Genomic DNA, 16246 nt, shown 5'->3' with positions numbered 1-16246 from the left:
AGTGTACAATACACTTACAGGAAAAACCAGCCCCAGTAGCTATGTTTCCCTATACGCATACTGTGTGGTAGGTTAGTTTTGTTAAAATGCAGAATCTCTGAAATCAGGATGGTGTTTCAGACTGTAACATCAACAAGGGCTGTTATACATAGACCAGCTGTTAGAATGACAGAGATGTCGAGGTCCTAAGGTCTCTTTGAGCTTAATACCTACAGTGTTTTGTGTGTGTGTGTGTGCCTGTGATTGATGGGTTTTACTGCCCTTGAACTCCAGGTGTACCTCAAAAACAGAACATTTAGTAAAATACATGTGAAGTGTAGTTCAGAGAATTGGACTGTTTTTCAGGTTGAGCCCGAGGTTTCTTGGTAAATACAGTATATATATATATTGTTAGTGGGTGCAGTATGAAAGGGTTAGGGTTAGTAAATTAGAGTACGAGTCTTCAGAATGTCCTGACCACACAGCATTATGTTTGCATGCATGTGTGTGCATTCGTGTTTTAAAAGGCATGCACCTTGGGCCTATCATGTGCTGCCCTCTGCTTTATTTGGAGCCCAGCAGTCAGCACATGCACACCAACTGGGCCCACTATATCTGCTCCTGCTCCTGTGTGGCCTCCTAGTCCGCTACCTCCCCTGCCTGTCCAGCGTGGGCTGTTTGTTCCAGTTGCTCCTTATTTACACGCAACACTTAAGAGGAAGGGGTGTGTCCCTTGCTGGTCAGACACAAGGGTTTTCAGAGAACATTCCACCTCTTTTGGGAAATGCACAAACAACACAAATTGTTGAAATTCCATTGCATACTTTTTTTGAATTTGTCATTTGTTTTTAAAGGTCAGCAGTGGTGTCATGCCCTTCATCTAAGGGCCAAGCCCAGTTATGATCCCCTCTAGCGGATGAACGCCTTTGTTTGTCCTTGACAATAACCCATTAGCTGTGATCTCTGAGCTAAAGAAGATTTGAGTCTTTCAGATCTGTATTAACATTGTTTAATTTTCTTTCTTTCTTTTTGTGCCTGCAAATCATACAACTTTTGACCATTTTAATGGCTCCATCATTCATTTTATTTCATGTTTTTGTCCTGTTTAGTACTACAGGCTCATAAACATCAATTTCAGAATTTCTAAGCTAGTTGGGAACAGTACTGTACTGTATCACCAGATCCTGTCAGGGCTCTTCAGAGACTGTTTTCTATAGCTATCAGTACCTTTTAAAAATAACCCGTGTCGTACTGGTGAACTCATGACATGCTACACAATGCACAAGTGTAGTATCATCTGAGATCCAGGGGAGGTCTTATTCTGTTTTTCTTTACTGTGCTGCCTCTGTTTCCTCCTTTTCTTTCTTGATAGAAATTGAGTTTGACACAATGCTACAGCTGTCCACAAGATATGGTTGGCATGTGTGCGAGGTTCAGCCATGTTTAAGGGTCTGCCGCAAGCTTGAAGCATAGCCCAACCAATAGTGGATTTTTGAGGCAGATACTGATATCTATATTTGGCAGTTTAAAAATCTGATAACAATATATTGACAGATAGTGGTTTTGAAACAGCATATTTTTTAAGGAAGATACATGCATTGTCAAAATGACACATGGCCTTCATATTTTTCTATCTAGCTTGATGCATCTTTATTATATGTTGACTACGTTTTTTGGGCACTGATTGGATCGGAACACATGGGCTGATTGGTCGTGACAAGAACTACATCAAGTACCTGTACAGCAGCCTACAGTGCCAACATTTAGCTCCATATGTGACACATATTCACTCTAGTGTTTGCCAATGTGACAAATGATTTGGGCGCACTGGTGAGTGACTCTGAGTTCATAGACAGAGGTTGGCAAAATACACAGATTTGCTAATCTCCAGCAATAACAAATCTCTACTCTTAGTAAAAAGTATATAGTAGTAAAATATGTTCTTAATGTGTAGTTTGCAACCACGAACTTAAGTATTTGGATCAAGTACCTCGTGAAAAATGAGGCGTGCCAAATTTAGAAGCTATCAAGACTCATGAAGTATCGGATCGGCAGATAACCAATATCAAACGACTCAAATCAGGATTTGGGTAAAAGCAAACTTGACTGGGATATCTACTAATGAATGCACCAGGCTTACTGGATATGAAAACACTATTAAAATCGACCTGAAATCCTGTTCTTATCTCTTCTCATGCTCTGTACATAAAGCGCAGCTCGTGTTTATTTCAGACACACAATGCGTGTGGTCAGATTGATAACGGTAACAATTTTCCAGCAGCTGATAGCCTCTGCTACTGACCAGACATGGAACAGACGTCGTGGGTAAAACTACAGAACATGTTTTTACCCTTGTGTTGGCAGTGGTGGGGTTTTCCAGCTCTTGGTCAGCAGTATGTGTATGGCATTTTACTGTGAGTCATTTTGGCCTTAGTGCTTTTGCTATTGCAATAAATACTGTTTTAAAATACAGCCAAATGAGGCCTGTGGAGAACAAAATCTACCTTTGAAATGACATCAGGAGCTGGCAAAGAATTTTTGTGTTGACTCAAATCTACAAAGTACATACAAAAAGTGGACACATAAACATGAACGTATAATATTATGCCTTCCAGTACAGTAGCCCAGCAATAAATGCTGCCTTTTTGCATTTTGTAATGTTCACTTTTTGTCTATTCCAGGTAATTCAACACATTTTGAGGTAGTACATTTTGGTGCCGTTTGTATGTCGTGGTGGAAGTAGATCTTCCTGCTACTGCCCCAACAAAAAAACATTAATTGCATTGCATTGTTTAATTGTGTGTTCAGGTTATTGTGTCCAACCTAGGTATATGCAAGATGGTAAGAGAGCCAGGTACAGTAAGAGTTTGTTGGTAGTGGCTACGGTGGATATCAGATGTCAGAAATGTGTAGGGAGACGTGCGAGTATCATGTTCTGCTTGTTCTGAATGAAGAGCCTAAGGATGACCTTCTTACCCCTGTCACAAGCAGCCTAAATGACTCCAGTACAGTCAAATGCCAGAGATGAAACTGATACAGTGGAATCTTCAATCATTTGCAGCGTCTCCCATGACTTGTACTAAGCTGTCTGCCCAAAAAGGAACTGAGCTGTCAAAACACTTGAGTCAACTTCTGTTTTTGGTCAACTTGCTCACTGCCTTCAGCTACCTGGCATATCAACAGCGAGACAAGACGCTACTGTTCTTACACATTGACTGGCAACAGATTTCCACAATATGCCTGACTTCATTTTTAATCTCAGTTCAGTGTTCCTCTGAGAATAACCAAAAAACTATGTTTGAGAAATAGACCTTTTTCACAGCAGCCATTTTGACATGAAATAAGTAAGATTAACACAGGTGTTACTTACCAATGATACTAATTAAGGTTCTTGACAAACTGGAAAGACTCTGCTACACGTAATGGAATGGAAGCTTAATTGGTATCATTGGCATCCGTGTTTATCCTACTATTTCATGTCAAAATGGTTATCGGTTTTGAAAAAAGTTGCTTCCTTTCATTGACTTGGAAACAATTGCAATTCAGAGTGTACCAAACCAGATATGTCACACATAAATTGGTATTAATGAAAGAATAATGTGCAGTTCTGTGGGGTCCTGAGAAGTCTTAAAAAGTCTCAAATCCAATAATATGAATTTTAGGCCTTAATATGTGTGAATTGATAAGATTTGATTGATACCAACAGCATAATCAATTCTGCTTATCCGTCCAATTCTTTGATTCCCAGATTGATTCCTGTTAAATTTTCTGTGTGGACAAAAAAGTAGGCATACACAGGTTTTCAGTGTGAACAGTAATGTTTTATTATCTACGCCATAATTCCTTTGTGTCCTCGTGGACTTTGCAAAGTCTATTTCAATATGAGTTTTAAAGATGATGATTGAGATATCACTGCAGTTGATGGCTCACAGGTACACGTGATGAATTTTTGTTTTGTTGCTATAAATAGTCACAGCTGTGGATAATGACCACGCAACGACAGCTGCTCTGGTACTGTTGGAACGGCACTGATGCGAGACAGTCAGTGAAATTGCACTTCTTCTTTGCCGTTCTTTTCATTGATGACCTTTTCTAGTGGTGGAGCATTCAGAAGTATCGACATGCATGATCATCAGGGACCTTTCTACATCCATTTATGGAAAACTGTGGGAGGGGAAATCGTACGAACAGGCTTGTGCATGTGCGTCCAGATCCAATGAAATTGACAAAAAGAATGTTTATGCATAGTTCTGTTTTTGTGTGTACACACAGTTTGGACTGTGAATCTGAAGAGTTTTATGACCCCTGAAGTGCCCTTGCGCTTTCAATTCTTCTAACAGTTAGCTAGTAAGTAAGTAAGCAAGTAAGTAATAGTTACTTACTTGCTCTTTTAAAGGTCCAGTGTGTAGGATTTAGTGGCATCTATCAAGCGATGTAATTGTAGATTGCAACTTCTTGCTTCAACCTCCTCTTGCAAGCCTGAAGGAGAAACTGCGGTGGCAGAGAAACGCCCCTATAGAGCCAGTGTTTAGCTTGTCCCTTACTGGCTACTGTCGAAACATGGGGGTTCAACATGGTGGACTCCATGGAAGGCGACCTGTAGTGTCTGAAGATAAAAACAAACTGCTGATTCTAAAGTAACAAAAACAGAATGATTCCTATTTTTAGGGGATTATACACTAATCCAAATACTTTGAACATTATATTCCATTTCTGCCATAGATCTTCCTACAATGTTCCACCCACTGGATCTTTAAAACATTTCTGGCACCAGTAGATGAAAGCCATGTTTCATCCGTATTGTAAACACTAAGCATATTACCTATTTGCAAGTAGCTCTAAACTGGAAATGGAATAACAGATTAAGCAGCAAAATCAGGATCTAAAATTTATTTGCCCTGATTAAAGAAAACACAGTATTTAAAGAGAAAAGTTAAAAAGAAATATAAAGAGGAAAGGTCTTCACCTTCAAAAGAAGAAAGTGTCACCTGAGCCTGTTGTGTCAAATCCAGTGTTAAATGGATGACCGGCAGGGTTGTGTGCTGATACCTGAGATGGTTGAGGTGTGGCTGTCCATGTGTGCAGTAAAGTCATTAAATGCTGCCTCAAATCATGCAGAGAGTGGCGTTCACCTTTCCTTAGCTCATTTATTGGGGTTTACCATGACCTAATAGCTGATTGTGACTAGTGGGATTTTTCCATAGAATTTATGTCTCGCTGCAGACATCCGGCTAAGGTCTCCTTTACAGACCAATAAACAACAGTCATGGAAATGTTTGAGAAAGGGAACTAAAAGGCTCAATCACAGTTTCACAGTCAGACATTAGGAAAGTCTGACTGAATATGATGGCTGGCATTGTTTCCCCTTAGTTTCACTTGAGTCAGTGCTTATAAAAATAATGACCTTTCTATTTGCCAGTTTACACCTCTGATTACACTGTTAATACTGCTTGGTGTTTTTGAATTGGTGGTACTTGGCTCATTTTATTTCAGCTTGTTGTTCTTGATGTGTACAAATGATATAATTCACAAATAGTGTCAATATTTTTACATGATGCTGGTATAACTGGTGTATTTCCGGATGTGATCAAATGGGGGCACCAGAGTGCCATTACTAGTCTTCAGCTATGTGATGCATGATGGGAGGACAATTCAAAAGCAGAGCACCAGAAGCCAGTCAAAGATATGTGAGTTTTTATTTGTCCACTCAAACTGCTGACTGCAACATTAACACACATGCTGAATATGGATTAGGCCTATTCACTGTATGTGACATTTTCAGCTTCAGACCATTGTTAGTCTAATGTACACAAACTGTGAGTTACATTCTGATGGCTTGTGTAAGCACACAATGTCACACAGACCAACTCTATCCAAAACAGAGCCTCTGGTAAAGAGAGACAGAACGCCCCTCCTCCTGTTCTCAGGAGCTGTTGTTGCTGCATTTCTGCTGTATGTAGAAGTGACGTTAGGTAATTTTCTTAGCAATAACAGCCGCCAAAACTCATGCAAAGCAGTTTTTAAGAGCAGGAGGAAGTAATAGGGAGAAGGGAGGATCCCATGTGACAAAGGCCATGACACAAACTCACATCACATGATAAAGAGATGATATTCTAACTTGTTAGCCACAAAGATTTCCTTCTGTATTCATGCTATTTGTATTGTATTTTACAAAGCAACATTATATTGTATATTCTATATATCCTTACAGGAAAATTGTCCTTCCTCCTGCCCCCTCCAGAGGGCACTATCAGTTACTGCTGGGGTTTAGTGTAAAACTCAAAGGCAGGCTGATGGGTTATTTCACTGATTTTGCTACCTTCCTGCTGTCAGGATGTACAGATAGTTTTATCTTTTGCTTTGCCCTTGTCCTACAGAGCAATTTCAAAGATTCAGTCAGTAAGTATTAATTAAAATAATTTATTGGGGTGTTTAACAGAGTAAACATGTCTTTAACAGCAACAAAATACATTAGTAGTACATTTAGTGTACATTGTTATCTTGTATTGGTCATATTAAAAGACCTGTCAATCAGTTTGGGAGTTATAGTAGACTACATCAGGTTTCCTTTTTGTTCATATTTTGATCATTGTGCTTTCAGATTAGATGAATTGAATCCAGACAACCAGGTGTATTAAATGGATTTCTCTCTTTCTTGCCCTTTATGAAATATATTGAAGTTCTTTTTTTTTATTTTGGGTCCCCAAACATCAACATCTCATTATAGTCAAATGTATCGTAGAGCACCCAACCCACAACAGGAGCCACACAGTGAAATGTAGTGTTAGAGGTGAGGTCATTAAAGAGGATAAAAGTTATGTTGGTTGACTAAAGGAAGTGTCCATGAATAGAAAGAGCTGAGCTCCACTCTACACCCTGATTTGTGTCCTTGGGCTGTACTTTGTGTATCTATTGCAAATCCAGTCTCCTCCCATCTTCTTTTGTAGAATCAATCAATACATCTTCTTTAGGATTAGAAATCTGAGCCCATGGAGAGAAAGCTCTGCTCAGTTGTGTTGAACTCTTCACTGTCTGTGGAGCTAGTCCAAACCAGACTGTATATACACATAATAGGTCTGTCTTGTACCAACTGAATTTAATTCACTTGATGCTACAGAGAAGAGGTTAGCACTTGACGTGGTCCTTACATGATAATCAGTAGGATGCCAAAGATGTAACAGTAAAGCCATACTTATATTTGAACATGCATATTGGCCTGCAGGGCTCTTCCTAAGATTAAAGTAAAATGGGAGAAAACAGACCTCCACAAATAAGTTAATGATACAAGAAAAAACAACAACTTACTAATTGATAGAAGAAGCTGTTTATGGGTGTTTGAGCCGCTTGTCTCCAACATTTCCCAACCCGGAAAAAAACCTCTCAGCATTGCAATGTGTTACAAGGGTAAAGAAATAGTTTGGGTATTTTGAAGTGGGGTTTTATGTCAGTATATCACCTACCTTTTAATTATCATTTTAATTATTATGAAGCAAACATATAAGCCTGATCAGTTAGTCACTGTCAGGCTGAGCTGAGATTTTTTTAGCAATTTATAATTTGATTATTTTCAGGATTCCGTCTGAGCATCCGATGAGTCTGTAATGAAGTTATGTAATAAATACCCTCGTGTTCCCATGTTTTCTACTGTGCTTTGGCTGTGAGCTATTACATCAAACATGAACTGCTCATGTCACAACATGTCACATCACAACAGCCCGCTTTTCAGTCTCCTCTGTGTAGTGTTGAAAACTGTCTCATAAAAGGGACATTGTCCTCCTGGCCTGGATGCACTGACCGTCCCTGAGAAGCAGTCTGCCTGTCTGGCCACTTAATCAGCGGATGCCAGTTGCATCACTGCTCATCCGTCCAACAGGGAGTAGATAAGTGCTCTCTTTGTTACCTTAGAAGCATCATAACACTTTGTGAACATTGAGTTGTCAGATCATGGTATTGATTGATGCCTTCCTCTCACCAGAAACATCCTCTATGATTGTAGGAATTGTTTCCGACTAGACTTCAGACGGTATATTAGCTTCCAGCCTTATTCATCAAACATTGGATTTGCATGTAGCCTGGAGCCAGTTCCACATTTGCAACCACACCCACTTACTAGAATTAATGTTTTACTGAAACCGGACCTGCCATTTCCATAGCAGGAGGTTTGGACAAAGTATTTCTGGTCAAGAGACAGCTGTAGACTTTGTATCTGCTGTAGAGGTGTTCCTCACATGCTCTTCGCCCTTAGACTGGATCCCCGAGTTGTAACTAATGTATACATGTTGCAGTCTAGAGTTATGAATGTAGACTGTTATGGGATGGAAAGGGTGATGTCATTTTTATATATCACTCCCTCAAACAAATTATGTTTGTTGCTTATGGAAATACAGCAATCTAACCAACCCAGTGCCTAAAATGTCAAAGTGCCTTTAGGATGATTCTGTAGCCAAGGCCTGGACACCTGTGCAGGAAATAAAAATCAAAGCATTTAGGAATTCTCTTGAGGGAGTAAGTAACGGGTGGAATTTATTTTACTCTGGCTCAGTCTTGGAAACGAACTCTGAGCCTTTCACAAGTTTCAAAGGTAAAAAAACCAAGAGGCATTGCTTTCCTGTAAGTTGCTCACTCTGCCCGCCCGTCTCTGTCTCCTTGATTCTCTTGCCTTCGTGCTCCACCCCCTGCCTTTCCTATTTCCTGCTGCCCACACCCTTCTGCTGACTGTATTGATCTTGTATGTCGTCATGATGGGGAACTAAAGGGGAGGGTAACTCTCCAGATGTTAAGCAGCCATGTGAGGCTCCAGGGCTGTAGCATTATGAAACAACTGGTCATCTGCATTCACAGCTGTGGCTTTTTTCTCAAGCAGGGTTGCTTTCAGTATTTCCTATCACACAGGGGTGTGACACCTAATACCTCGTATCACTTTCAGTGACTTGAGGAAATGACTCATTGTTTTTGGATTAGCCCTAAGGCAGCATGATGGATTTTGAATACCGGGCTTCTGATGTCCAAAAAACACACAGAATATATGATGAAGGGTAGAAAAGAAATACAGGGTCTGATAATGTAATGGAAGTCTTGATTTGCTTCTTATGGTATGCCCCCCCCACCAACACACACCACACATACACCACACTACATGTTGAAAAAAAAATTGTGAGCCTCTGAACACATATTCAGTCCCATCCCCCTCTGTAAGTGTATTTCTGCAGTTACATACAGTCTAATAATAATGAGATGTTCATGTAATGCTGAAGTTGAACATGCATTAACCCACCCTCTATAGGGGTGTGTGTTTTAGATGCTAGTATACATCTTTAAATCGACCCTGCCCACTTCTGACTAAACACACAGGATCAAATAACACTGCATAGGAAGTGAGGAAATGTATATGTGTGCATTTGTATGTGTGTGTGCAAACTTTCCTCAGTGGAGCAGCTCTGGGTTTCCTCTTCTCTGTGAACAAAGGCGAACATTGCTGGCTTTTGTTGTGTGTGAGACAGAGCGACATTCCTGGGCAGAGGGTCTGCCCTCAGGCACAGAAAGAGCCATGTGTGTGCTCACACACACTCACTAGCACAAATGCATGTCATGTTTTCTGAAAGTGTGCGTTTTTGTGTGTACTGCCCCCACTGGGCGGGGCAGACAGGCTGTTCCTTATTTGGATAGTTGGTGCGAGGGGGGGGGGGTTGGGGTCACATGGGTGTACAGCAGGATCCTAGCGATAGGAACAAAAAACTCAGAAGTAAGACCCGACGTCCTCCCCCGGAGAGTAAAATACACCGGGGCAGTAACGAAAAAACAAACCGCTCCGAAGGAGAGCAAGAAAGAAGACAAGAGTGACAGCTGTTGGACGGAGGAAGAGAGGGAGAGAGAGAGAGAGGGAGAGAGAGAGAGGGAGAGAGAGAGAGGAGCAGCAGAACAGAGAGACAGGGAGGGAGGGAGAGGGAGGAGAAAGGAGAAAGATAAGAGTGTGACAAACAGGAGACACTGAGGGGAAGCACATGGTGTAAAAATGCCCACTAACTTCACTGTGGTCCCGGTAAAAGACGGCACGAGAAAGGCAAAAGAGGGGGAGGAGGAGGATGTGGATGACAACAATGTGCTGAAAGAGGAAGAGGAGGGCGCCACAGGTGAGATCATATGTGTTTTTTAGCTCGGTCAAGTGGGTAATGAGATATGTAATGCTGATTGAAAAGTTGACAACTTTGTATGCTTAACAAATGTACATATTCTTATTTTTAAGTGAGACTTCACCAATCTTTGAAACACATCTCTACTTTTCTTTTGAGACAGTTGATAGAGAAGTAGTCCTGGAAAGTTCCAGACTTTGTTTACAGTGTCCAGTGCAAGCTGATAATTTGGCTTTATTGCACAGGATACTGTTGCCTATGTTTTTCAGAAAAACTGTTTATGGGCTGTGTGGGTGGATAATGTGTAGGGAAGACGGGGAATTTTAGGGAAGGCTTGTTCATTTTCCTGCATCTGCGTGAGATGAGGGTTTTCCTCACACGCCACAGACACTCAGGGGAGTTTGACATGAATTTTGTTCCCCCTCCACAACGCTGCTTACCTTTTTCTTGCGGTTTTCTGAATATTTCACGCCTCTCTTTATTCTTATTCTATTCTGTTCTATTTCTTGTTTCAATATACTGCCAGGGTGTGTTGTAACAAACGCAGGACCAACACAGATGCTCTAATTGGGACACCAATGACTTTCATCTCCTAACAGCTCTCTGCCTTGATTACCATTGACATGCAACCTCCGACATGCCTCACCCTCTGAAGACCTTGCAGTGAACTTTAGTGTGTAACAAACAACAGGATAACATGACTTTAACACAGTGCCTTGTCTCAGGAATGATACATATTCCCATGTGAACCCTCCTGGACCAAGAAAAAAACCCACATAAACTTAAGTAGCACTTGTAGGTGTATTTTATGTGAAGTTCAGGAAATCTGTTTCAGTTAAAAAAGATAAAACCAGGACTACTGAGTATCTATTGAGCTGACAGTTGGCAGGAGGCCAGATTTGTGGACTAACAGTTGGCTCAACTTTGCCCCAATAATCTGAATCCCTTTTTCCTGACACCTAGAATTTACCCAGTCATTTTTCTGGATGTGTACATCATTTGGTGATGGAACAAAACGTTCTCTCTGTCTTTTGCCAACAGTTGCAACTTGATATCAACCTGTCTGGTTTTTTTTTTTAAGAATATTCGGTATGAAGAGGTCATGGAGTCCATATTTAACAAACTCCTGTCTAACACTCCATGTTTTGCCAGACTGTTGTTAGCAAAGTTGCTGCTTTTACAGCACTTCACATGGCGCTGGGCGAATCAGTTCCCAGTATTTAATTTCTGCTGTGGAGCTGCAATTACGGCTGCATGCTGGGTAAGATTTTACAGACTGTGGGAGAGAGAATGGCATTTTATTATGATGGAAATGCAGGATATCATACTGCGGCGTGCTTTGGTTTCCCCTGTGCGTGTCTGTGCGTATGCAACTATTTGTCTCTGACAATGCCTGTAGTGACAACAATAGTGGGAGAGCCGGAGATGACATGTCACAAAGGGCATGCACCGGCTCTGTAGCCACAAAATTGTGTGCTGTAAGTTGGCTTAGAGAAGCATCAGGACCACACACTTCATTTAGTTTGCTCTGATGCTGTTTTAAGGAGGACTGTTCTATTGTACATAAATCCCCAGGACATCTACAATGGACTCAAGCCTGTGTTCACCAGACAGAACAAAGGACTCAAACTGTACAATATTTGTACGTTTTTGTCTAAGCTGTGTGATTTGGTGAAAACCTGATGGTAATATGATACAGACGGGCAGGCTAGGAAGGGAGGAAGGTTGAAGGTTTACTAGGGAGGGTCTTTGATAGCATAATCTCATAAGCATGTTGTGTAGGGAGGACTGAGTCAAATAGCAGTCACTGTTATTGATTATCCTTCTGGCTTGCTTCCCGTTGGCTGAGTGAGGGGAGGTGAGACCCCAGCCACATTCTGTAATGTAATGTCATCCAGTTCTTCTCATTCACTCTGAAATCCCTCTTTGCCCAGCCATCCCTTTCTGGTTCTGGATTCTGCTGCTAACCCCACTGATTATTTACTTCTGAAAGTAATGTTGGCGCCCTAGCTAACTCTGCATCAAATGCACCCACAATTTGGAGGTCCAGTTTGACATCTGACACCTATTTAGGACCCTGGTGGTACAGTATCTGGTTAGTAAAAGCATAGAGTTGATAATGTTGAGCCTTGATTCTCTTTCTAAATCTACCCTATACAGTTTGCCAAGAAGTAAGCTAAAACTTAACCAGATATCACCAGCTCGAGCTTCCTGGCCTGAACCTTGGCTTTCATTATCTGTAGTCCACACTGTCCACTTGAAGACAACTCACTAGATTTTTAGAAAACTATCAGCTGGTTTAATAAAGTTAATGAAAACAAAATTATGTGTGCCAATTCAGTGTGGACAGACAACAAAGAAAGACACATTGAAACATGTGAGAAGAGCTTGACTTGTCTTTTCCCAGTGTAACGCTCTCATATTAAACAGTGTTTTTGACTTAGGCTGAACTTTTTATAATATTTGAAACCCAGGTCATTATTATTGCAGAAGTCTGATAGTGCCAGTGCACTGTATGTAACCGGACTGAAAGTCTCTGTTCGACAGTGTACTGTTGAGTACTGTAACTAATCTGTTAGTTTCTCTGGAAATACCAACATTGTGATGACCCGTCTTGAGTGTGCAATGTTTGTATGTTTCGAGAATTCATTTGGCCTAAAATCCCTTCTTCACGTCATTGTATCCCTCGTTTTTCCATTTGTTATTCCATTTTCAAAATAAAGATTCCATCAGACTCAGGCAAATTGTTAATTTGAGGAACTCATCAAAAGACACAGTGTTTCTTTATTACGGTTGTTTAGATGAATACAATCCATAAGGGCTACATGTGTCTTATTCCCTTTGCTGCATAGGGCAGACAGATTTTGGACAGGACACATGGTTTTGCAGATGGGAGTGATCTGAGTCTCTGTGGGTGGAGTGGGATGTGTGTGAGTGAGTGTACATAACGGTCAAAAATTCTGTGGGAGGTTACTTGTGCAGGAATGAAAAACCTCTGAGAATTTCATTGCCAACGACTGACAACAACTTAGCATTGACTCCTCAAGAGTGCATGTCAGCCCTAATTTTTAGCCATGATAGCACCTTGCTCTGTTCATTGTGTTACAGAAAGAGTCCTACTTAGACTTGAGGACAAAGCTGCACAAAGCCACGCCTTGTGTATAAATGAACCAGGGTAGGTATTTTATGGAGCTTATAGTTTCAGTATTGGTAGAAGTGTTTGTTGTGACCCACTAATAAACCACTAATTTACAAAGCTAAAGGCAAAGTACTGTAGTAAAATCCAACCTTTTTCATTGTTTTTTTTAAAGCTGGAACTAAGCAGGTGATCGGTGCCTGGGGCACTGCTGTCTCTGTCCGTTGGTCCGTTTGCCCATCTGTCCTAGACATGTGTTTCCTGTTTATTTCCCAGGCAGGTCTGGTTTTGTTCAAAGCTGTTGTCTGTATGTGGCTGTCTGTATTTTGTTTCTGTTTCTCTCGTTATTATGTTGTTAACTCTTTACGCTCCCATGCCTTTGCATACTGCCCATATTACTAGTATTCTACAAGCGGCACATGCGATATGCTTTCAGCAAAACGCCATACAAGCATGATGGAAGTCTGAGGTCAGGATTAGAAGGACTTTTTAAAGTAGTTTCTTGTGATTTAGGTGAGTAACACATATTGTGTGAGAACCTAGACTAATCAATACTCACAAGTTTGTTTGCCCACAACTAATAATTTAATCTCTAACCTAATCACTATACATGTGTCTATTTTTGGTCTTTTTCTGTGAAAACTTGCACTAAATTCTCATGCAAATGTTTCTATGTGTTGCATTATCCTACCAAGCTGCCATCCGTAATGGTTGAAATAAACAATTGGCCAGAGGGTAGCTTCTCACAATCCCCAGTGATTCATGGAGGGCCCCTTCAGTGTGGGAACATAATGATCTGTGATCATGCCTTCCTCTCCATGATTCTGTGTTGGACTGTTTAAACTGAAAAGAAGAGAGAAAAGAAGAAGAAGAAAGAGTTTAGCAGTCAGGTTCATCTGACCAATATTGAGCATAGGCTAAGGGACGTTAAAATGAGATGTGAAGGAATGACCTTTTAGCTATTATTATCTACTTGTGTCTCATGCTGTATAATTATTGCAGTTCCCACATTGTTTTGAGGGGTGGGTTAGCCTTCCTGTGTGTTGGTTCTGATCTCAGCTTCATGCCCTTGCAGATCTCCAGGAGTAGCATGACCCTCTGTTTCAGGTTATTTATACTGCAGCGTGTGTCCAGTCTGACCCTACAATGTTGCTCAACTCTCAGTGTGTGTTTGAGTTGGCCCCAATAGTTAGTTCTGTTTGTCCCATCTGCAAAATAAGCAACACAATCTGACTCTCTTATTCAGTATCAGTAGTTGTACCATATACATGGGTCATGAAAACATTAATAAAATAGATCCCCCAAATAACTCTTTGGCAAATTGGCATTATAAGTATTTGCTATGTATGCCCATGATGGCTTTATGATTATTTAGGGTATCTCTACTGATTCAGTTAAGAGTAGAGAGTTGTTAAGCAGAAACATCACTTTGAGCGTCTGTATACATATGCAATTAATTGACACATTCTAATTTATTCCTGATGTATCGATATAATATAATATATAAATATAAAATTAAAGACTTCACACCACACCGATTTACCAATTTAATTATGGAAAAGTTAAATGCCACAACATCTGTGGGGCTCCTTTTTCTCAGATGGGATATTATTGTAAAAAAAGATTCTATACGTTTTATGTAGATAAATGGATTGGGACTTCTTTGCAGCTGTATATCCCTTTGTTAGAACATCCATAGTGGAAATCTACATTCTTTTAAAACCTAGATTCAAATTAGTCGATTTAATAATTTATTGCCCAGCTCTACTTTGAGGCTTGCAGAGATAAAGATGTAAAAAGCCAAATTATTTAAGGTGAGACTTTTCATTTAACCTCTGTCAGACCTTTACCTGGAGAAGTTCCTACATGAAAGAAAGAAAGAAAGAAAGAAAGAAAGAAAGAAAGAAAGAGAGCGTTATAGAGCGAAATGAATCCTTCAGCCAAGTGAAAATGTCCTTTCTTGCTGATTGGGTGGTTTAGTCAGACAGGCCTTCTCTGACTGCTGCTTCCTATTTCCTGTTCAGTCACCTCCTCCCCACTGGGTCCTCGCTCTCAATATGGTGTCTCTGATAAGCTCTCACCAATAAGCACACACACCTTTTTGTGGCTTTCTCTTTTCTATTTATTTTTTTCACAGTTTGGCATGAGTGTGAGGGCTTTTTCGCAGATTGTACAAATGTGCTAAACTCATCCGGTTCCTTTTCTTCTGACTATCTACTACTACTATCTTCACAATGCTATGATATCTGTTACAGAGATGCCCACTAAAAAGGAATCCTCTTTTGTCTTTACATACTTCACATACAAGACCTGGTTTTTAGCCTTGTTATGTCCACCAAGATGTTCCACCTGCGAAACTCTTTTGGGACTTGTTGTTGTGTAAACCATTTCTGTCCAGTTTAAATTCTGAACATTGTGGGGGTGACCTTGCTGTTCCAGTTGTAAGCAAACCAATAAAGATGATTAAAGAAGCTCTTTGGTAAAAGTCTGGTTGGAACCAAGCTACATTTTAATAGCTTTAAATTGTCCCCATCCTTGGATGTGGTCAACAACAATAGCTTTTGGCTTACTCTCCACAGCTAAGTGTTGGTTCAATTCTATTGATGTGCTTATATTTCCATTATCAAATGTGAGGCAACACTAGTTTAAGGCATTACAGCACCCATATATACATAGTGACTTTAAAGTTTCAATGATCTTGATCTGTTCTTGAAAGACAGTAAATTACTAAGAAAGGATTATTTCTTTGCTAATTGATTATAAGCCACATCACTTGTGAGGAGCCAAGAATTTTGTAATGTGGGAAATGCAAGTTAGTATGCTCTCAACATGTTTGCACCATAGTTGTGAGGGCAAAACTCCATGTAATAGCCAGATACAGATTCGGGAGTTCTGAAATAGTGAGCTGACATTCTCCTTCAATTCACTTGTTTAGTCCCCTCCAGTCAGAAATCTGTGTTTCTTCTTGTCCCCACAGTGTGCTGTTTGAATGATGTCTGTG

General features: G+C 40.4%; 1 protein-coding gene across 4 annotated transcripts in view; it reads left to right on the top strand.

Moving 5' to 3' along the window:
* The window catches only part of slc12a7b (solute carrier family 12 member 7b), a 54439-nt gene that overhangs the window by 6198 nt on the left and 31995 nt on the right, over positions 1–16246 (top strand). Inside the window, exon 1 of one of the 4 annotated variants that reach the window (XM_035668910.1) lies at positions 9692–10109. The exons of the other annotated variants lie outside the window; for them this stretch is intronic. Within the exon in view, the coding sequence (XP_035524803.1) occupies positions 9992–10109 (118 nt within the window). The 5' untranslated portion in view covers positions 9692–9991. Of the gene's footprint in view, positions 1–9691; positions 10110–16246 lie in introns of those variants that run through there. 4 annotated transcript variants of the gene reach the window in all.

This window comes from Morone saxatilis, unplaced genomic scaffold, assembly GCF_004916995.1.
Source record: "Morone saxatilis isolate NCDOM2014 unplaced genomic scaffold, NCSU_SB_2.0 Contig0, whole genome shotgun sequence".
NCBI lineage: Eukaryota > Metazoa > Chordata > Actinopteri > Moronidae > Morone > Morone saxatilis.
The sequence above is the reverse complement of the archived record's forward strand: the minus strand, read 5'-3'. Positions and strand labels throughout refer to the sequence as shown.